General features: G+C 34.9%; 1 protein-coding gene across 1 annotated transcript; it reads left to right on the top strand.

Annotated features, from left to right (window-relative positions):
* The first annotated feature begins 3,520 nt into the window (after nucleotides 1-3,520).
* On the top strand, nucleotides 3,521-22,846 carry LOC128550511 (uncharacterized). The gene is made up of 4 exons (XM_053529717.1): nucleotides 3,521-4,010; nucleotides 8,876-9,091; nucleotides 21,257-21,353; nucleotides 22,674-22,846. Exons 1-4 carry the CDS (start codon nucleotides 3,612-3,614, stop codon nucleotides 22,844-22,846), a joined length of 885 nt encoding a protein of 294 aa, XP_053385692.1. The 5' UTR covers nucleotides 3,521-3,611.
* The last annotated feature ends 1,121 nt before the right edge of the window (nucleotides 22,847-23,967 follow it).

Below are 23,967 nucleotides of genomic sequence, written 5' to 3'. Positions count from 1 at the left end.
TTGATTTGTATAATTGTTTAGCATCAATATATCTTATTGCATTATCTTCTTAGAGATAGAGAAAGAGAGAGAGAGAGAGAGAGAGAGAGAGAGAGAGAGAGAGAGAGAGAGAGAGAGAGGGTGGACGATCAATTCAAAAACCTTCGACTCATTACTTTGCGAAATTTATTATTCTCCGTTGATGTATAGGTAACTGCCCAAGATAAGGATATTGTTCAAAACTTGTCATTACATTTTGCTCATTTCTGAGCTATTTGCACTACTTAAAGGATTGTCAAGACTTTAATTGCGAAATTGTATGACTTCTGTCTGTTTATTTAAATGATAAAACTCGAACACTAGACCTCAGAAATCATTACGACAGTAAACTTACAAGTCACACTCTGCATAATCCAACCGACATTGTATTCCCTTTTCAACAAGCAGCATCGTGGGCGCATGGGTTATGGCAAAATCTTGTATTACAATTAAATGTGATCTTGGCTGTGTGCCGCTAAAAAAATAGGGTTGATATGCTAAAAATTAGGGTCAGGCTGGTAAAAGAAGCTTTTGGCATATTAATCTTGTTTATGTGAGTTGGGGAAACGTGCGAATGTGGGGTTAAGCACAAGTGCTTGAAGCTCTATCAACGAAATGTATGTGCAGGTTAGATCTCTTGAAGTATATTAGGTGGGTGGGATATGGTAATGCATATGTTTACTGATAGAGCTTCAAGCGCCTGTGGGTTAAGTTGCTTTGTGCTGTCTGTTTAAGGTTTTTATATGTCGAGGAATGTGACTACGGTGTTTTGTGTAGGTTTTAGAGTTGCCTTTTGTGCCTTTTATAGCCAGGTAACTGTTAAAGTTTTTAAATAGTCTTAAAGTAATTTAATTAATCTTTATGACAAATCTTTTGTTTCATTTTTATGAGATGAGTGACTATGTGAAGTATTATAAGTTTTTTGAGTTATAAATTGATATATAGTTAATTATTATAAAACTAGAAATATGTCGATAGGACAAGGATGTCCCCAAAGTGTGATGTAAGGAGAACAGTGCGAGTCCTTTAAATGAACATTGACAATATAACTGGTATACTAAAAGTTGTGGTCTGAAAAAGAAAAAATCGTAAATATTTATTTTTATCATTTAAGTATTGAATGTTACAGCCACTTAAAATGATGAAAACTTGTATCAAGTTATTGAATATCATTTTTTGTAAATAAATGTTATAAAATAGACTCCAGAAAATTACAAAACATGTTTAACCTCTAAGTGATCCAAGTGTTCGAATCGACATATTTTCGCAGTATGGTGCGTGCTTTTGCCAAGTTATTTGAATATCTGTCCACATCAAAAATGATAAACTAGAAAAGAAAAAAAAGGAAAAAAAAAATACCGGTAGCTCTTGAGCTGACCCTTATCTTTAAATGTAGGGATATAGGTTGTGAATGTAATACATTTTATGATTATTGTAAATGTTAATGCCAAGTAATTTAATATGCATACATTCATACAAAAGTTTGTTGAAAAATCTTTGACCTTTTAAATGTGGCTTTGGCACTTAACTTCTGTTATAACCTCTTCAGGATCCTCTGAGAAATGTTGGTACCCTCGCCCTACCGTGCCCGGGCACCAACCAACCCCTCAGTATTCTCCAGATGTTATATCACGAGCGCTTTTCAATTAATATAGAGACTATAGAAGTCATGTGGTGTTCACCCTTCTCTCCATTAGTCCGTCTGTTGATAAATAGGGCGGATCCTCCTAAATTTATTAAATCTGGTGGACAAATAGAAAACAGTTTGGAGAACATGCATGCAATTTTATTTTGTCCATTTGTAGATATCTTTCCATCTGTCCATTTGTAGATATCTGTCCACTATCTCAACATTTGTCAGTGATAGAATGAATAATGAGCTACCTTAACATGTGCAAGATATTTCAATGAAACCTGCTTGTCGTCAAGAATGTAAATTTATAGAATATAAATTCAACATTTTAAGCCCTACGGTTCTTAAGGTAGTTCTACAGATTTAGATCGATTTCTTTTTTTCTACAATGAAGAATTTGATTAAACTACGATTTTTCAAAACTTCATAATATACCTAGAAAATTCAGCAAATAAAAAGGATAGGGTCGTGTGCTAATTTCTTTGCTAGACTGATTAAAAAAATTAAGACAGGAGTCTATGGGGAAAGTCACAACTTTCATAATACTTTTGCGAAAAATTTTTTTTGATGAAAATTCTCACAGTTATGAACAAACATATATTTATCTATAATGCAGTGAAATAAAATATATTGGTCCTTGTGCTTAATTTTGAGATATTTGACCATGATTAAAGTGAACCGAATACTTCACGTACTCTAATTTTGAGTCATTTAATTCATAAAATGATTTTCATTTCCGTACGCGAAATCCAAGATTTATTTTAGGTTTACCGGATAAATGACGTTACGCCATCACTTCCGTTTTTTTTTCAAACGTGCAGAACTACCTTAAGGCAACACATTTAAATTAAATCAAGCAATGGCTTTAAGATAATAAGATATCTTTTCAAAGGGGCATTATAAATCTCGGTTTTTTTTGTCAGTTACAATTTGTGAATGTTTTGATCAGAAAAAAACTATATTTTAATAAAATAGCCCATGGGTATGCCGGTGATGTTAGTTGGTGGTCAAAAGTCTACAAATGTATTGGTTTTCAGGTGTCTATAAGTATACATTTGTGAATTAAATGTTGTGATTGCATCATTCTAAATTGTCTATCTCAAAATGCAAAGACTGTTAAGTGCCGAAAACCAAGGGTTTTGTTATCATCTAATAATACTGAAATAAATCGCGGAAAGTGTTACTTACTGTGACATTTATATCAAATATCTGAGGATGTGCAATGTGTAGCCTGATTTGACATATGGTTTGACATATGAAATTTCCTGAGAATACCATTATCACTTTATAAAAGGCATGTCGATTGTCAGTAAAATATACTGAAAAGCAAAAGAAACTATCCAGTTTTATAACTGGGGTATTTTTTATTATAATCCTTCAATTTATAAATCACTTGTGTTTTTCATATCACATTACATTTGAAGTTCTTCACGTGTAAAATTTTAAAAAATCAATCAACCGTGAAGTCAGTAGTCCCACAATAGTCGTTTCACACGAAATACACCGGGGCCTGTGATAAACAATTTTCTTTGTGAAATGTTATTGTCTTTGGAATTATTGATAATTGACTAACTCGAAAAACAGCATAAAATTTTAAAACTCTTGTCGGTTGCACCGCACGACTAATTCAAATTTAGCGCGAGCGCCCTATTGGGATGCTACAATGCGACAGACGCGCAAAAGATGTAGCCTTTCAAACGGCTATTGCGGGACTACTGATTTCACGGTTGATTGATTTTTAAAAAATGATCACGTGAAGTTCTTCAAGTGTAATTCTGGTATGAAGACACAATTTAAATTCGAATAATTAATTTTTTATTTCAAAATATACCAGTTATGCATCTGGATAGTTTCTTTTGCTGTTCAGTATAAATTATGTAGAAAAATCAACGGAATGAACTAATTGTTGAGCGATTGAAACTATTTAGTTTGGTTTATAATTGAAATCACCAAACAGTTTATGCCGGTCAATGTTTATTTTATATTTTTTATTTTTTTTTTAAATATTGATATTGATATTGTGGAGTTTTGTTCATTAATTAAATGCAAACTAACATATACAGACTATTATATTTGTGTTTTAGACATAGCAGACCTTATCACATCGTACGTGAAATCACTCAATCAGGATAGTCCTATACAATGTGAGGACGCTTATGCACAAGCATCTGCCCAACGCAACGAACGAGTTTTACACAAAGTTATAAAAGAGTTCAAAACAGATATGGAAAAGTCTAGAAATCTCAAAAGCAAGACACATCTTCAGGATATGTTTCTCAGGCAATTTGAGCAAACTCTTACGAAGTACCGTGCTGATTCACTTCCGTACCGTCAGGAAGAATATGAAGGCAGAGCAACGGTAAAATTTATATTACATTTTATAAAAATAATGTATCCAAAAATACTTCCACTTTTACTGTCAAAATGCTCTTCCTTTGATATAAAATGTTCTTTGATCTTATTTCGTTTCTTTAAATTGATATGACCGAGCTAAGCGTCAAGGTGTCATATGAGCAAATATAGATAAAAAGCAAGGAAGAAAAAACAGTAGTATATCTGAGATTCCGTTTTCACCGACTCTGGAAAACGCCCCCTTTCTTGCTCTAAATGTCGAAGACGAGTAACATTTATTTATAGATCTGTATGGTACGTTTTGTTGTCTATTTATGTTTTATTTAATAAAACGGATTAACATTCAAATAGTCCTTTCAGTGTATCTATAGATTCATGAACCATTTTCAAACGAAAATATGCATAACTTTCATATCTTTAGCAATAAAAGGATCCAATCAGTAAGGATATTATGTCTTAGACTAGCTGACACTTCGTTAAAACGCAGAATAGATGAGATCTGTCTGTAGCCTAAGCAAATACCCCCGACTACCTAGCCGGATATTCCCATCTGCACCTATAACCAGTGACAGAATCTTTTTCTTGCATACCGTTTTCAAAAAATAGTAATAAAAATAAAATCAGTCGAACGGCTTTCCTTTTAGAACTATTTCTTATAGCAGCGTATTTAAACAAAGCGCGGGAAACCAACGTACGTAAACAGGAAAGACGCCATGACGTTTCAAAGACAAATAACAATGTTTAGTTCCGTTTTGTTTTATCAGTTGCAGCGTAAGGTTATGAATTTTTTGATAAAATAATGTGTTTTGAATCGAGAAATATACTATCAGGAACAAAGAGGAACTGTCAAGGTATTGGATTTTTATTCCGTTTTTTTTTTAAATAAAATATAAATTACTACATAAATCTTCTACATATATGTAGTTCGTAATACCTCATTTACAGCACGAGAGTCATCTTACATCCCGGGGTGTAAGATGGATTTTTCCAGCACCGGTAAAAATACCGGAAATCCCCGTCTGGTATGCAAGAATAACCTTTTAATATACCTCTGTAGTATTTTTCCACACCTACTTTCTAGGAGCAATCATTTCAAAACGAGAAATAGGTAATGTTAGAAATCGATTACTTACGCAAAAGCGAAACCATATGAAAGTATTTATCATATATTGAATTTCGATTAGGCACTGAGGCAAGTCAAAATATTTGGTTTTGATTACCTTAAATAAAACGGATATTTAACTTTGCGCCCTTGGCAGGATGAGCCAAGTTGTAAATGTATGGCAGAAGATGCATGTCTATATTCTATAATGTCTAAATTGTTGAAACACCAACGACTAAAATCGTAAAATATACAATTGGTCTACCTTCTCGATTTTTATTTTAACCTTTAGTGTTTCATCCTTTCTAAGCAGTGCGGAATGATATAAACTGATTCGTTTGTTACGTATTACTCCACATATTAGGACCATCTACCGGATCCATAAAGCAATTTAAGTACGAAATAGGAAAATGATGACCCTGCCTCTCTGTTTCTAGTGTTATTTTGTATACAGTATTTTATAACGTGAACAAGCTCTTATCATTAACTGGTTCCCTTTAGACATTGTACGGAGAGCATTTGAAAAGTAGGGGAACATTCCAGTATTTTCGCCATATTTGCATGTGCACCCACAAGTGTGGCATATCAATGGAAAGAGTATTGATTTTTCCGTCCAACTGACCGAAAATTGAATTAAAATCACGTGCAAAAGCACATTTAATTTGCAGTTTAAATACATGTAGTAAGTCATACTGGCTGAAAAAAATGGCTGAATCTAGCTGCAATTTTTGCAAAGAGTAGAGGGCGTATTGTAAGATACGCTGACTGCTTGGCATCGGTGCATCAGAAATTAGAGCCGACTTGGACAAAGTGTACGGGGGCAGTTCGCTGTCATACCGTGCTATTGCCCGATAGGTATCTCTCTTTAAAGAGGAGGAACTAGCACCAAAGATGAGGCCCTAGGTGCCCTCTGACTGCTGTGTCTGACAAAGACATTAAAGTTGTGAAAGTAATAATCGAGAAAGATGCAAGATGCACAGTGGAGCAGATAAGGGAGTTGACGGCCTTAATGCGTCAGCGGTTTTTCTAATTTTAAAAGTAAGGCTAAACCTGCGTAAGGTTTGTGCACGCTGTATACCGCATTTATTGACCCCTGAGCAAAAGAAGGAGAGGATAGTAAAATCTTCCGCCCTGCTCGTCAAATATAAAAAAGGGAATCTATGCATATCAAAGAAATTGTTCCAGGTGATGAGACGTGGCTGTACTTTTTTGAGCCTGACAATAAAGAAAATAATAAAATGTGGGTAGGTGAAAATAACGAGAGGCTCGTTATTGTTCGGCGGAGCAGACGCTTATGGACGTATGCGCAGTTCTTTGACTCCGATGGAATTGTGGCTCGAGTCCCTGTTCCTGAACACAGTAGTGTTACTGGTATATTTTACAAAGAAAATGTCCTCTCTGCTGCTCTCGACCACTCACAGCAAAGCGCCCAAGGATAGGGGTGCGTGGCATCAAGCTGCTACATGACAACGTCCCGGCCCATTGTTCAGTCATAGTACAGGAATACCTCAAAGAGAATTATATTGAGGTTTTACCACACCGACTGTGGGGGATTGCGGGTAAACTCTTTATTAAAATGAAACGAACTCACGTCTCGTTTTTCTTACAAATCTATACCCGTTACAAACAATACATCGGAAGTGACGTCTAACGTCACGCATAAGTTGGGGTCAAAATAACGTCAATGTAATTTCGTGCTATTTCCAACACCCACCATATAGCCCTGTTCTCTCCCCCTGTGACTTTTGGTTGAACCCATACGTAAAATCATGCTTAAGGAGGTAGGTTACCTTTATATTTGTATGTGCGCATGTCCAACCGGAAGCTAACGTGACGATTTACGACGACGTTTACGACAAACTAAATGTGTTTGTATATTCATTCTTCTGAAAACAAATCATAGACCTGTCTTCGATCTGACGCTTTATGGTTTAATAATGCAGAAATAATGAATAAATTGCCGCAGAAACGCTTCAAAATAATGTTGCCTTAAAATGACGTCATTGACGTCATGACGTTACGTGTCAGTTACCGCGCAAAATTAATAGCTTTTATCTTGAAAGTACATAATTCTATGCATTTTCTTTATTCAAACTATTTTCAAATAACCATTATTTGCTGAAATATTTTTTATGAGTCTTTTGCTCTGAATAATAATCAATACTTTGCTTCTTTTATGTAGTTATATTGAAATGTTATGCGGAATGTAAGAAAATGGATGATGGTAACCAATGTTATTTGGAATATAGCTGGGTGAGAGGTTACTTGTTACGGCCATTTTGAAATAAAAAATCTAGCAGTTTGATTTGTAATACCTATTTTACAGGTTCCGTTGATAATTTGTTACTTATATACTAAAACCAAGATCTAAAATTGTTCAAATTTCAGTAGAAAATTGTGGTTTCTTGAATTGAATTGATGTTACCATGGAAACGAAGCCCGTGGCCTATGTATCTAAATGTAAAATCCAAAAGCGTTGACACTAGTCTATTTAAGAAACACAGCTTCGGCTTTTTATTTTCATTTCAACAATATCCATGAGAATAATAGTAGCATGCTGAACGATTTTTCCATGAAAAATGCCAGACGAGGGGTACTGCTGTAAGTATTCTAAGATGTGAAATTTGTTTGAATAAATGCAGATAACACGAAAATATAGCTTACGTTAGAAATAATATGTTTTAAAGCTACATCAACTAGAAAGATAATCTTATTCAATATTATTTTATAAGAAATTACGACAAAAAGCAAGATATAAGCCATTTTAAACATCTCTGTTGCCATGGTTACTTTAAACTTTAAGAAAAATAGGGTACCATGTATAGTGCTTGGTATTTTGCTAATAATATTACCCAAATATTCCGTCTTGGTCATTAACAGAATGGCACTGAAGCCGTCGAAAACCCCAATTTTTATACATAGTTGTTTAAAAATGAGAGAAAATGCGTTACCATGGAAACACGAGCCCCGCGACATATACATTTTAAGCTTATATTAGAAAGCTAACGTGCATACCAGTAAAATTATAGATTATGCTGACTTCTACAGATAACAATGAAACTAAAATACACTGAAAAGTGTTAAATATCAGCATTTTCCTTCTTCTTTCAATATGAAATACCTTTGGAGGGTCATGTTCTTCAAACCTGTATAAAAATTGAACTTGAAGGGACAGAGACAAACGAAACTGAGATTTTAGCAGTTAAAACTTCATAATATACGAAATACAAAAAGATGCTGCGGTTCAATTAATTTGAATTTACCCTTGTAACAAGGTAACCTACCTCCTTAAGGGGGCGCCACTTTGAAACGCGCAGCGCAGATGGAATGTATAAACAGTAAACCTTAAGGACGCTTCCAAAATGCATTTTCTGAGTGGCTTTTGCGCCTGGAAAAGTGTGTACAGTCCGGTGGAGAGTACAATGTACTTTGAAGGTCTCACATAGTCATATCTTGGTAACAGATCGAGGTATAAATAGCCCGCTATTTTTGCCACTACTTTTCAAATGCTCTTTCTATAATGCGTGATACTGGGATCCGGCCGTGACTGTAATTAATCCACATAAATCATAACGCATCCAAATCTTAATATTTACAGCATTCCATCTATATTTATAACAATCATAGAAAAGTAAAGGGAGTCAAGCACTGTCTATGCTTTTATATCACATTTTTAATACATCCAAAGACAAACAATATCGTATTTGTAGATATAGCTATGAGTATACATGCTGGGAAAATAATTCAAAACCTTGTTGGTAATCTTGCAGGACGAAATGAAGAAACATGTTGACATGCTTAACGCAGAACTGAGTCAGGCATGCCAGAAAGTGGGAAAAGAGAAATTGTCAAAAATGTATGATGAAATGCTGGAGAAGAATAGCCCTCGTCATCTGACGTCTGACGGCTACAGGCATTACGAGGAAGATATGAACAAACTTAAAGAAGTTTTTTTTGAAGAAATGAAAGATTACGATAAAGATGAAGTAAGTGATCATTCTCTGATTTACTAAGTTTGTTAGCTCGACTATTCGAAGAATAGTCTAGCTATTCTACTCACCCTGGCGTCGGCTATCATTTAAAGGCATATAGCTTTGAAACTTATTCATTCTTTTTCTAGGTCAATTACCAACCTCACTGGGTCAAGTTCCATAACTCTAACATGTATTTTGAGTAAATTATGCCCCCTTTTGGACTTAGAAAATTTTGGTTAAATTTTTACATGCAAGTTACTATCTCCAAAACTAATGCAGATATTGAATTGAAACTTCACATGTGTCTTCGGGGTTATAAAACTAGTTGATAGCACCAAGTCCCATAACTCTGACCTTCATTTTGGCCAAATTATGCCCCCTTTTGGACTTAGAAAATTTTGGTTAAAGTTTTGCGTGCAAGTACATACAGTTATTACTAAAAGGCATATAGATTTGAAACTTATTTTTTTCTTTTTCTAAATCAATTACCTACCTCACTGGGTCAAGTCCCATAACTCTGACATGTATTTTGGCCAAATTATGCCCCCTTTTGGACTTAGAAAATCCTGGTTAAAGTTTTACATGCAAGTTACTATCTCCAAAACTAATGCAGATATGGAATTGAAACTTAACATGTTTCTTCGGGGTTATAAAACTAGTTGATAGCATCAAGTCCCATAACTCTGATATGCATTTTGGTCAAATTATGTCCCGTTTCGAACTTAAAACTCTTTTGATATTTAACATTTTGAGTAATAATTTCCTGCCAATATTTCGAATAGTCGAGCTTGGCTGTCTTACGGACAGCTCTTGTTTTGATTATACAATAATGAATACTTTGTATATGTAATTTTTTTTTATTTCGTATTAGTCAGAGCGTGTATAATATGAATTCTATGTAATTGCTATCTGTGTATCATTGAAGGTTTCATTCCACTGCCGTATGTACACATATACCGATGCTTGTAAATTGTTTTGGTACTTGTAACATGCACTTAACCCGTGACTCTAGAGGGTATAGACGGCAGCCTGCATTTCAACTACCGTCTACGAACCGGCTCAGTCAGACCGAGCCTGCAACATTTTTAATTTTGTCGTCATGCACATTGTCTCATTACCATCTACATATATGACCTATGGAGTTTCTAGTTTTTTTTCTTTCTATTTTCTTATTGATTATGTTAAAACATACGTAATATTCGATATCCCCATTAAACACATGACAATTTCCATTGCTAAAAATAAGGTGAAATACATTAATCGATTTTCTTTTGTTTTGATATCCCAGTCAAGGTAGTTTGATAAAGCAAGAATGGCCTACATATTTGTATAATTAATTCCATATATTTATATATTTCAATGTTAGTTGATGAAATTCTATGTTTGATCAGTGAATTATAATCCATATTAGACATCGCCGTAAGTTATATAGCTTTGTCGAGCTACTTGTACATTGTGTAGTAATTTCTAATTTTTCGCGTAGAACGGGGTGATAATTGTAATCGTGCTTTCATCTTTATCTATATTTCTCGATTGAAATAATTTATTTAAAGTAGTTTTGCACATTCGTTTGGCTCATATTTTCTACCATGTGTACTTTGGTTATATCCTAAGTTCTCGGTACTTCAAAAATATACTAAGAAAATTCAGCTAAAAATAAGAGTATCGTGCGCTTGATTTTTAGCTCACCTGGGTTTTGTTCAGTGTAAGCTAATGGTATGGGTGGATGGTCCGACGTCCTGCGTCCTGCGTCAGCATTTGTTACTTAAAACATTTTCTTCTTTGGTCAGAATTACACAAAGCTTAGTCAGTACGATCCTGGCATGAACTTCTATCAATTTTGTTCAAATGGTTTACACTGCACCCTTTCAGGGGCCGCCAGAGCTAAAAATAGAAAAACATGTAAAGAACTTCTTCTCGTGAACCGCTTGATGGATCTTTATATAACCTGGTCAGTAGCATCAATATAAGGCCCTATCCAAATTTTGTTCAAATGGGGGCACTTAATAAGGGCCGCTAGAGCTAAAATTAGAAATACATTTAAACGACTTCTTCTCCGGAACCGCTAGATGGGTCATCGTCAGACTTGGTCTATAGCATCATTACAAGGTTCTCTCCGAATTTAGTTTTGTTAAAACAAAATTGGGGTACTTGGCTCCTTTTTTTGGGGAGGGGGGGGGGCACTAGAGCTAAAACAGGAAATACCTATAAAGACTTCTCCTCATGAACAGCTCGATGGATCTTTATCAAACTTAGTCTGTAGCATCATTATAAGGTCCTGTACCAATTGATTACAAATGAGGGCATTTGTCTCTCTTTGGGGGCCGCTAGAGCTGAAATTAGAAATATATTTTAACCACTTTTTTTCATTAATCGCTTGATGGATCTTCGCCAGACTTGGTCTGTAGCATCATTAAAAGGTCTTCTCCAATGTTTGTTCAGATGGCAGCACTTGCAAACTGGTCTGTACAAATGGAGGCACTTTGCCCCTTTAAGGGCCGCTAGAGCTAAAATTAGCAATACCTTTAAACGACTTGTTCTTAGGAACTGCTGGATGGATCTTCATCAAACATACTTAATAGCATCATTATAATGTCTTCTCCCAAATTTGTTCAAATGGAGGCTATCGGCAGTTTTTAGGGGGTACTTAAAATAAAAGTACATTCTAACGACTTCTTCGTATGAACTGCTTGATACATCTTCATAAAACTTGGTCTGTAGCATCATTATAAGACTCTCTCCCATTCTTGTTCAATGCGGACGATTGATACCTTTTAGGGGCTGCCAGAGTTAAAAATAAAAATACATTTACCTGACTTCTTATGAACCGCTTGATAGATCTTCATCAAATTTGATATGTATCATCATTTTAAGGTACTTCATCAACATTGTTCAATGGAGGCACTTGGCCCCTTTCAGTGCCTCGAAATACCTTTAAATAACATCTTCTCATAAACTGCATGATGGATATTCATCAAACCTAGTCTGGAGCATCATTATACGTTTTTTGTTATCTCAAATTTGATAAATTTGGGGCACTTTGCAACTTTTAGGGGCTAATGGAGCTAAAAATAGAAATGCCTTTAAAAGACTTCTTATAAACCGTTAGATGGATCCTCATCAAACTTGGCCTGTACCATCATCTTAAGGTCCTCTCCCAACTTCATTAAAACTGGGGCACTAAGCCCCTTAAAGGGCTGCTACAGCTAAAATCATAAATACCTTTAAACGACTTCATCTCATGAAAAGCTTTATGGATCTTCATCAGACTTGGTCTGTAGGATCATTGATTACGTCTTCTCCCATTTGTTCAAATGGAGGCAGTTGGCCCCTTATAGGGGCTGCTAGGGCTAAAACTAAAGACATCTTTAACGACTACTTCTCATGAATTGCTCAATGTATCTTCATCAAACTTGGTCTAAAGCATCATTATAAGGGTCTCCAAAATGTGTTTAATTGGGAGGCGCTTGGCCCCTTTTAGAAAGACCTTAGAAAGAGACTTCTTCTCATGATGGATCTTCATCAAACTTAATTTATAGCATCATTATAAGGTCCTTTAACATTTTTTGTCAATTGGAAACATGAAGCGTCTTTTAGGGGCTGCTAGAGTTTACAATAGAAATACCTTTAAATAACTTCTTCTCAAAAACTGCTTGATTGGTATTCACCAAATCTTGAACATCATTATAAGGTCCTTTACCAAGTTTGTTCAGTGAGGGCACTTGGCCCCTTTTAATGCCAGTGGAGCTTAAAATAGAAATACCATTGAAGTATTTCTTCTTGTGAACCGCTTGATGAATCTTCTTCAACTTGGTCTGTAACAGCATTATAAGGTCATACGCTACATTTGTTCAAATAGGGGCACTTTGACCCTTTTAGGGGTAACTAGAGTTAAAATAGGAATACTCGAAATGATTTTATGGTTATGCGTTTCTGGTGCGTGACAGCAAGATATGGTAGAAAACAACTTTAAATAACTTTTTCTGATGTAAAATTAAAGACTTTTTACCAAACATAGTTAGAATCAAAGTCAGACGGTTAAAGTTCTCTTAAGATAAGCGATTTCCCTGTTTATCAAAACATACATTAAAACAAGGATCCGGCATACGGAAACGAAACTCATTTTATGAATAAATGGTCACTAGTGAATAAATTTATTAAAACGGTAACGTTGCTATCTTTATAAAGATGATATTAAAAAGTTAAAGAAATTACACATTTCTAAACAATGTCTATAAATCAGCTTGAAATGTGCGAATGTCTTAAATTACAAGAAAATATCTCGAAAACAAGCACACGGACCTACACATTTTATTTCACAATACTATTGACCACATGGTTATTTAGCAAGGTGAGATGTTTCATTTTAAGGTCAAGAAGGCGTAATTCAGCGCCATCTAGCGTAACGTCAAACATTATGCTTGACGACGCCACGTCTTTGCGTTCTAAACGTTGACGGTAAACAGCTTGTATGCTGAAGATTTCATTTCACATCCAACTTTTCGTCATATTTAAACAATTAAATATCTATTTGTAGTTCAAAAAAGGAGTGGATATAACTACTTTGAATATATTTTCTGATATATTATTTTCCATCAATGCTAGAAAGAACGCATTGAAGCCAATATATATATATATATATATATATATATATATATATATATATAGAATGAATGCATTGAAGCCAATATATATATATATATATATATATATATTGGCTTCAATGCGTTCATTCTAGCATTGATGGAAAATAATATATCAGAAAATATATTCAAAGTAGTTATATCTATATATTTATTTATTTATTTATGTTTAGAGTAAAAATATGGCCCTTGAAAAGATTTTGTCAGCATTTGACTGCATTCATATCTAACACTCAAATAAAAAACTTCCACCGTTTTTATCAGTATATGATTTGTTTTTTCCAAATTTGAATAACGTGAATATTATAGCTGGATATAGCCGCTAAATCGCTGTCATTTTAACTTTAGCTTGAAACAAAACCGGGTGTTATGAATGAACTGAAGTATAAAATATGATAGATTGGTGCCGTTTCCAAACTTTTACGCAAACATTTAGAACCCGGTTCCTTCGAAACAGAGTCTGTTTTAAAACGACAATATCAAAAAAATATATATGTATAATTATATAAAGTAAAAAAAATAAAATAAATAAACGGGAGGGGGATAGTACTTTCGCGTTTTGATAATTAATTGCTAACTTCATTTTTTTTTAAATCATATTTGATGGCTCTTTATTTCATACATAAAATAATACAAGCATATCTTTTTAACACAGGAAAAACAATTAGGTCGGGCTACAAGTTATCTCAACATCGGCATAAACAGCCATTCCCACAATGTTAACTTTCATCTTTTAAATGAACATTTTTAACCATGTGCAGATAAGATTTTAGAATAATTCACGTTTTGAAGACTTTGAAGACAAATACAACTGACCCTGAAAAAATAGTCTCTTGTTTTAATTCATCTAGTCAAAAATAACACCCACCCCACATGTCGGATCGAATGACACACTGGTTGTCGCGTTCGCCCGTTAATCGAGCGGTCATATGTTTGGTGTCCAGTACAGTCACTTTATCCGTGACTAATATTTTTCAATGGGACAGTTATAAGTTATATTGTGGAAAAAGAGTTTAATGCTTGTAAAAAATAAAATGTTGACGAAAACGGGTGTAAAACCCAAAAACAAACAATAATTATTCCCGGCTAATTCTGACTTTTAAGTTGGTCGAAATATGCACAGTCAAAACGATAGACGTTAAAAGTGTACGGACATGAAATAAATAAGTTATTGCGCTTGTGTTGGGTTTACGCCGTTTCTCAACAACCTTCAATTATGTCACGGCGGTCTGCTTACACAATCTGTCTTTATAGTTTCTAAACAGTAGGCACTCTCCGTAAGAAATTAACAACTTTCTCCCACTAGCTAGTCTGGCTCGCACTAACATCTCCGGATTCCGGGAAAGATTGTATTTAACTATTTATGAAACAGTTGAAACGGATTGAAACCAATAAATAATGCAAGAAGCCGTTCAATAAAGGCAGCAAATAAATCCTACAAACAGACAATGCGAACTTTGTTGAAAAACGCGGGAAAAAGACGTAACGTTTTAACTGTGCTTAAACTTCCCAATTTTCGTATCGTAGCGTGAAAATGAACTCGGTAGTCAAGGAATTTTATAATTTAATTTTATTAAAAAACATTTCAGGAACATTTTCAGAAAATTAAAACAAAATCTATGGTGGAGAGAATGAGCAGTTAAATGTTTAATAAGAAGTATCATTTTTTCATTACGCTATTTTTGTGTGTAACGTGCATTCATGTATACAAGTGTGACAATAAAAATCGAAAAGAAATTGAAAAATGACATAAAAAATTAGAATACGCTTAAAATGAAATGTATGTTGTAGTAAACTTTTTTTGTGATTAATTTATTTTTCCCTAAAATACAAATTTTGACGACAAAATCTGCGTGTGAAAATGGGGGGAGGAGAAAATTTAAGACAATACAGAGAAAACGAAGTCGGAGACCTCCTTATTTCTTTCGTTCATTTTACAGTAAAATAAATGTGTATGATAACTTTTAGTTTTTTAAAAAAATCTATGGACCAGTTTTTACACACTACTTAGTCATATCGCTCGAAAACAATAGTTTCGTGAAAGATTTTGGCATGATTTTTGCATAAAGTAAGCATTCCTTCGGCGAATAGTCTGTATGCATATTTGAAAATTACATCATCATATAGGTCTGAACGGGCCTGTTAAATTAAATGAAAAACAATTACTTTTTTAATTAAATAGACGCCCCGAAACTAAATTAATCGCCGTCACGACTAAATAGGGCTACGCTAAAACGTAATTTTTCGACGCCATTTGCGTAAAAAGTGTGTATTTGACCTTTTAAAAATTGTATTGTATAATAAATGAAATTCCCGCTCATTACGCCTACTTTATCTTAATCTATATTATAGAAAAATGCTCTTCGCGAAATTATGCCTTGTTAACACTCTTGAGGCCAAAGTTTAGACTCAATCTTTATGAAACTTGCTCAGAATTTTTGTCTGGATGATCTCTAGGCAAGTATGAAACTGGGTCATGTGGGGTCAATAACTAGGTCAGTAGGCCAGACCATAGGAAAATCTTGTTAACACTCTGGAGTCCACAGTTTAAGTTTGAAACTCATGAGAATTTGTCAGAATGTTTGTCTTGATGACTTCTAGGTCAGTTTCGAATCTGGGTCATGTGGGGTCAAAAACTAGGTCACTCGGTCCAATCAAAGAAAAAGCTTTATAGACTCTAGAGGCCACATTTATGACCCTATCTTCATGAAACTTGGTCAGAATGTTTATCTTGATGATCTTTAGCCTAGAAACTTGATCATGTGGGGTCAAAAACTAGGTCACTAGGCCAGATCAAATGAAAATCTTGTTAACACCCTAGATACCACATTTTAAGTTTGAAACTCACGAGAATTGGTCATAATGTTTCTAGGTCAAGATAGAATCCGGGTCATGTGGGGTCAAAAACAAGGTCACCCGATCATATCAAAGGGAAAGCTTTTTAACAGTCTAAAGGACACATTTATTACCCTATCTTCATGAGACTTGGTCAGAATGTTTGTCTTGATGACGTTTAGGTCATGTTTGTATCTTGATTATGTGGGATCAAAACAAGGTCACCTGATCAAATCAAAGGAAAAGTTTGTTAACACTCTAGAGGCCACATTTATGACCCTATCTTCATGACATTTGGTCAGAATGTATATGATAACGATTCTTAGGCCAAGTTTGGAACTTGCTTATGTGGGGTCAAAATCCAGGTCATCTGCTCAAATTAAAGGAAAAGCCTTTTAACACTCTACAGGCCACATTTATGATCCTATCTTCACGGAACTTGGCCAGAATGTTTATCTCGTTGATTTCTAGGTCAAGTTTGAAACTGGGTCATGTGGGTCAAAAAAAGGTCACCCACTCAAATCAAAGGATAAGCTTGTTGACACTGTAGAGGCCACATTTCTAACTCTATCCTCATGAAACTTGGTCAGAATGTTTATCTTGATGATTCCAAGGCCAAGTTTGAATCTGGATGATTTAAAATCTAGGTCACTCGCTCAAATCAAACGAAAAGCTTTTTAACACTCTAGAGGCTACATTTATGACCCTATCTTCTTGAAACTCGGACAGAATGTTTATCGTGATGATCCCTAGGCCAAGTTTGAAACGGGATCATACGGGGTCAAAAACTATGTCAACTACTCAAATAAAAGGAACGCTTGTTAACATTCTAGAGGCCACATTTATGACCCTATCTTCGAGAAAGTTGCTCAAAATGTTTATTTTGATATTTCCCAAGTCAGATTCAAATCTGGGTCATGTGGAGTCAAAAACTAGGTCACGTGCTCAAATCACATGAAAAGCTTGTTACCACTGCAGAGGCCACATTTATGATCCTATCTTCATGAAACTTAGTCAGACTGTTTATCTTGATGATTTCTCTGCCATGTTTGAATCTGGGTCATGTGGGGTCAAAAACCAGGTCACCCGGTCAAATCAAAGGAAAATCCTGTTAACACTCTAGAGGCTGTAGGCCCAATTACTCAGGTAAGCGATCCAGGGTCATCCTGACCCTCTTGTTTTACCGGAGTTTCAAAGTATATTTAAAGTATATTCTGAAGTTCGGTAATCCGAGTTTAATCAAATTCTACATTGTGGAAATTTTTTTTATCCGAACGTGCAGAACTAACTAAACGAAATTTTTACGACGCTTCCTTCACGCTATACTGCAAATAATATAGAGAATATTAGGTTACTGTCTTATAAATTTAAATTTGTTAAGTGAGTCGGAGAAAATATATAAGTCGTGGCTCTGCCGAGACTTTTATTTTATCGTAGACGAACTAAATAAATTTAAATTTATAATATAGTAACCTAATGTTCTATTTATCCTACCTTCTGATCTAAAATCATACTTTAATTAAAATTCAAAATTTACCACCAACTAGATCTGAGTCTGTCTTGCACAGAAATTAATGCGCCCCACCATTACAAAAACAGGTCTTTAAAATAAAAATATAATAAAATAAGAGCTGAAAAACAAAGGCTAACCTTGTTTTGCTTTGTGTCCGACTTCTCTGTTCTGCTGAACATAATGAATATTTTAATTTCCTGCCAAGTGAAGTTTTGTCCGAAGTTCAGTTGAATGCCGGATTACCCATACTCACCAAGCAAACGATTGACGTGACTTATATACACGCCATAACGCCGCTTGACAGAACAAATAGGCAAACCGTTTTCTCGATGATTTTATTCAATAACACTCCATTCCAGATGCAATATATTCCTAGATTGAAGTGTAGAAAGCTAAAATCCCGAACAAAAGCTATACATGAGTCACTTTCCAAGTTTCAATTTTCAAGTTTTATTTATTTATTTATGCCCATGCATCCGCGCAGCACCAGCAGAACCCAGAAAACGCCCGCACTCACTGCAGAAATTTAAAGCCGTCTTTACTGACAGACTAAGTCCCACCAGAACCCCACAGATACATAGACCAGTCAAGACCCAACCAAACAACGAACCCCTGAGTCGGCCCAAAAGTAAAAGAGTCCATACAAAATCTTTCTCACTCAAATACAAAATTCTTTGCATTAATATGAGATGGTATGAAAATTGAGCATTTAAGTATGTAAAGTTTGTTGACCCGGTAGATGGTATACCATTAATCAAATGCAGACATAATCTTTTGCACAAAAATAGCGTTTCTCCGAGCGTTTCCGTTATAAAAACTTTTTGTAGTAATTACAAATACGGTATGCATACACTATTGTGGCATGGTCTCACGTACCTAATAAAAGCGCGTTTATGAAAATAATTTCATAAATATGTCTTTTAGCAGTTATTCTCAAAAACAAGATGGCGTCGTTTTAAACAAAAAATCCAAAAAGTCCGCATGGCTTTATCTAGTCACTGACAAGATAAAGCAAAATTTATCTGACCCCTTGATTTTTGCCTTTATTTTGCATGAAGGTAGGATAAAAAGAGATATTGAACTATATGTCATGTGCGTCTTTTTAACCACACAACACGTCTGACATCATTTTCATTTACGCTAGTCTATTTCTCGCATTTGGATCAAAGTGGAAGGATGATTTATTTGTTTTCATGAATAAAAAATGTCTCACCATGAAGTTTTCACAAACGCGGTCGTAAAAATACTTGATTTTTTTCTAGTCTATTTCTGTCATTTGGATCAAAGTGAAAGGATGATTTATTTGTTTTCATAAGTAAAAACAAAAACGTCTCACCACGAAGTTTTCACAAACGCGATCGTAAAAATACTTGATTTTTTTCAAGTCTATTTCTCGCATTTCGATCAAAGTGAAAGGATGATTTATTTGTTTTCATGAGTAAAAAAATGTCTCACCACGAAGTTTTCACAAAATCGTTTTTTTAATTTCCATAAATATTTGCCTCAATGAGACGGAGTGTTGCGCGTAACTCCCAGACCCCTACCTTAAAGGCCAAGGTCACTCTTAGGAATCAAAGGTCATTTTAGTGCTTGTCCGTGCTACATCTTTGACATGCATTGAACAGTCGTATATTTACTTGGCATAAATGTTTGCCTCAATGAGACGGAGTGTCAGGCGCAAACACTAGGCCTCTATGTGAAAGGTCAAAGTCACACTTAGGGTCAAAGGTCATATAAAATCTTCGGCAATAACTTTGACATGCATTGATCAACCTTTTTAGCTCACCTGAGCACAATGTGCTCAAGGTGAGCTTTTGTGATCGCCCTGTGTCCGTCGTCCGTCCGTCCGTCGTCATCAACAATTTGAGTGTTAACACTCTAGAGGTCACAATTTTGCCTCAATCTTCATGAAATTTGGTCAGAATGTTACCCTCAATAAAATCTTGGAAGAATTCAATATTGGGTCATCTGGGGTCGAAAACTAGGTCACCGGGTCAAATCAAAGGAAAAACTTGTTAACACTGTATAGGCCACATTTATGATTGTATCTTCATAAAATGTAGTCAGAATGTTAATTTTGGTGATCTCAAGGTCCAGTTTGAATCTGGGTCATGTAGAGTCAAATACTAGGTCACCAGATCAAATCAAAGGAAAAGATAGTTAACACTCTAGAGGCCAAATTTATGACCGTATCTTAATAAAACTTAGTCAGAATGTTAATCTTGATGATATATAAGTCAAGTTTAAATCTGGGTCAGATGGGGTCAAAAACTAGGTCACTAGGTCAAATCAAAGGAAAAGCTTGTTAACACTCTAGAGGCTACATTTATGACTGTATCTTCATGAAACTTAGTCAGAATATTAATCTTGATGACCTTTAGGTCAATTTTGAATCTGGATCTTATGGGATCAAAAACGAGGTTACTGTGTCAAATCAACGGAAAAGCTAGTTAACACTCTAGAGGTCACACTTTTGGCCCAATCTTAATGAAACTTGGTCAGAATGTTACTCTCAATAAAATCTTGGACGAGCTTGATATCGGGTTATCTGGGGTAAAAAACTAGGTCACCAGGTCAAATCAAAGAAAAGACTTGTTAACATATATTTTTTATAGAATTACTTCCCATTGTATAAATAGCTTATTGTGTAACTTATTTTATTATTTGCTGTAGAGAAAACCGAGACCACTTTTCTGTGGTACAACATGGATGGTACCTCAATTTTTAGGTGCATTATGCCATATCTGTAGCTGGTAAGGATACATTTCTGGACCTAGAAATATTTTTGTGGACTTATATTTTTTTAGAATAACTTCCCTTTGATGTTCTCATAAATAGCTTATTTTGTAACTTTTTTATCAATGGCCATACAGAAAAACCAACACCATTTTTATGCGGCACAACATGGATGATACATCAAATTTTAGGTGTATTTTGACCAATCTCTGACTTAATTTTTGTGTGTGTGTGTGGATGATCGTTTCTGTTAAATAACTTTAGTTTGGGTCAAAATATTGAAATGAAACTTGTTTTAATTGGCTGAAATGTTTGAGTCATTCAGGCGTCATGTCAGCAAAGTTGGGCTCGACATTGTTGCCCTTTTGGCCTCAACACTCTAGTTTTATTTATCCATGAGATATATTTAATACTCACTCATAACAAACAAATATCCTTTTTATATTTCAGCTTTACATCTGCTTGGAAGCCTTTAAAAAGAGCAAGAATGATGACAAAATGACGCTTTACCGTGCTGAAACAGGACGCTATGGCTCAAGTCAATACAGTAATGAACTATTTAAACTGTCCTTTATACCTTTGAAAACTTAACATTTCATGCAATGTTATTCCGTTCTGTGTTTCAAGTCCTGGATGAATTGTAATATCCCATTTGTATGAGATTAGTCTCTGAAATATTTCCTGTTATGACATACGTTGAAAAACACAACAATGCTGACACAGTAAAAGATAATAGGTAAGGGTAGATTTCTCGGAAGCACAGAGCACTACAAACACAGCCTCAGAGCAACGCATTTGCAAAGTAGGCCCACAACAAAAAGAATCTGTAACGGAAAAACATTATAGACGGGTTGCTTCAAAAATCCAACAAGTACATATTAATTTTATGCAAAATATAGAAAAAGGGGGGAGGAAGGGGTAGGGGTGGGTGGTAGGGGAAAGTGGAACAATGATGAATATTCAAAAGGGAATGCTACGCACAACTAACTTACATAGATAAACAGACAAGTAAAAATTACGATTGTTGCTACACCTGCTGAGTATTTGTTCTGTCCTCCATTAAGTACATTTCTATCGTTATACGCTAACCAGTTTGATGTACCTTTATATTTGCACTTGATTTTTTCCAATATTCTTAGAATGTTGCATAAGTTATCCCATGGTCGAGGTTTTGGATTCTACAAAATATGAAAGGACATATTATAAACTAAGCGCTATAACCTACCTTTTTATATGGATTTATAGTGTGCTTGAAACACACGAGTCATTATTTGTAGACAAGTATTGTGTGCATCTTTGGGGGTTCAGCTCTTTTACAGTTGGACGTTACGCTATCCTTTGCTTTGATACATGTCTTCTTACCTGTTTCGTAGAGCCTTTTATGGTGTTTCGCTTGTTACTCTGCCTTATGATACCATCGTACAATAATATTTTTGTGATTGCTTGTTGATGAAACATATCGTAAAACATTTTGTTATATGAAATAGATACAGTGCTAGCATAAAGACATGACCTTTTATCAAACAGGATTCTGAAAAGTTATAAGACATTTTGGCCGGTATAGATAGTGTATGATTTTTATCCCATAGTTAAAATATTCTAAAAAGAAATTCTCGATTCTGTTCCCTATAATAATAAAACAGCTGTAGATTATAAAATCATCCTACATGAGGGATGCACGTTTGTTTTGCACGGACGGTTTATTGTCTAGTTGCTTCGTAATATAATTTGGTTTCTAACTTTTTACTCACTCGTCACTTGTTTATAGTCACATGGTGAGACATGAAGAAATACTGTATAAGAATTTTGCTAATTAAGAACTTACCTTAGTTCTGGCATAATGTTACATGCTTTATCAACTTTGCAGATGCAATCCATGACAAAATTAACAAGAAAATGAATGAAAAATTTGAGCGCGTTCTTCAAAATGAGATTCAAAAGAGAAACAAGCTTCTGGAAGAAGAATTGAAGATACTTCGAGCTAAGTATAAAGACCTCAGTAAATCTGTCGAGTCCAGGAGCTGGTGTTCAGTAATGTAAAAATAGAATTTGTCTAAATAAATGTAACACTTCACAAATATGGATGAAACTCGTTACATCAACGTATTGACGTAGTAAAGAAAAAGAAACGACCTGGTCATTTAGAAAACTCCTGTTTTTATATATTATAATGTTGTACAAAAAACTTTAGTTGCAGTTGTATATAGTTCATTTTGATGTTTTACTTTAGTTGCCTGTCAATTGTTTAATGGTGGCTATCCGAAGAATTCAACTCTTTTGTACTGTTTCATTTTGTAAAGCTTATTAATTGTACTTGACGTATGTTCATAGTATTTTAGTTACCATGCATGTACAATTGGTGTAGATGAACATAATGTGTGATGACGCGTGTGTTTGTCCGTCCGTCCGCCCGTCCGTCATGTTTGAAACAATTGAAAGTGTTGACTTTAAATTTGGCAAATAGGTTGATTGTAATGAGACAATATTCACAGCGCATAAACAGGGTTGGAAAGTCAAAGGTCAAGTTTACAAATTGAGCTCAAGGGTAAAATATGATCGTTATACACTCAGCAAAAGTTCTAACACCACACTTTTGAAATATGGATATTTCTCTTGCTATAGCCGGTAATATATTTATATCTCGTCTGCTAAGTACCCATGTATAGTCCTACAGATAAACGATATTGTTTTAAACAAATACCCTCTCCTTCATTGATTTCCACCGCGCACGTGCACTATTAAGTGCATGTTTGAAATATCTATCGGTCTCGCTACACGGTCCAAAATATGTGTATATGAAATTTGTGTGATCAGTCCACAGTGAAAAACATAAAACTTTCCTGTTTCCGAAAGTATGCGCTGGATAATGTTAAATGAGAGATGTTGCGCTGTCGAAATGGTGAAGAGTGGCATATCAAACCGAGAGGTACACGCTTAAACAACATGTTTTATATTAAATAATATTCCAAAACTAATTGAAACGTAAACAACACTTGTGTGCTACCGCGGTGTTTAAAGTCTCCTGACTTGAACCCCATTGAACACCTGTGGGATGAACTTGGGCGAAGAGTCAGGAGTCTGAGACCTGTTCCTCGCAATCTCCATGAACTACAAGTTGCCGTTGTAAGAACACGGAATGCTATTCCACAGGGGCGTATCGG

The sequence above is a fragment of the Mercenaria mercenaria genome, chromosome 18 (genome assembly GCF_021730395.1).
Source record: "Mercenaria mercenaria strain notata chromosome 18, MADL_Memer_1, whole genome shotgun sequence".
Taxonomy (NCBI): Eukaryota; Metazoa; Mollusca; class Bivalvia; order Venerida; family Veneridae; genus Mercenaria; species Mercenaria mercenaria.
The sequence above is the reverse complement of the archived record's forward strand: the minus strand, read 5'-3'. Positions and strand labels throughout refer to the sequence as shown.

Coding starts and splice junctions, on each gene's coding strand:
- LOC128550511 (XM_053529717.1), top strand. CDS start 3,612: ATGCCGGTCAATGTTTATTTTATATTTTTTATTTTTTTTTTAAATATT. Junction 9,092..21,256: donor AAGATTACGATAAAGATGAA/GTAAGTGATCAT, acceptor TTTATATTTCAG/CTTTACATCTGCTTGGAAGC. Junction 21,354..22,673: donor CTATGGCTCAAGTCAATACA/GTAATGAACTAT, acceptor TCAACTTTGCAG/ATGCAATCCATGACAAAATT.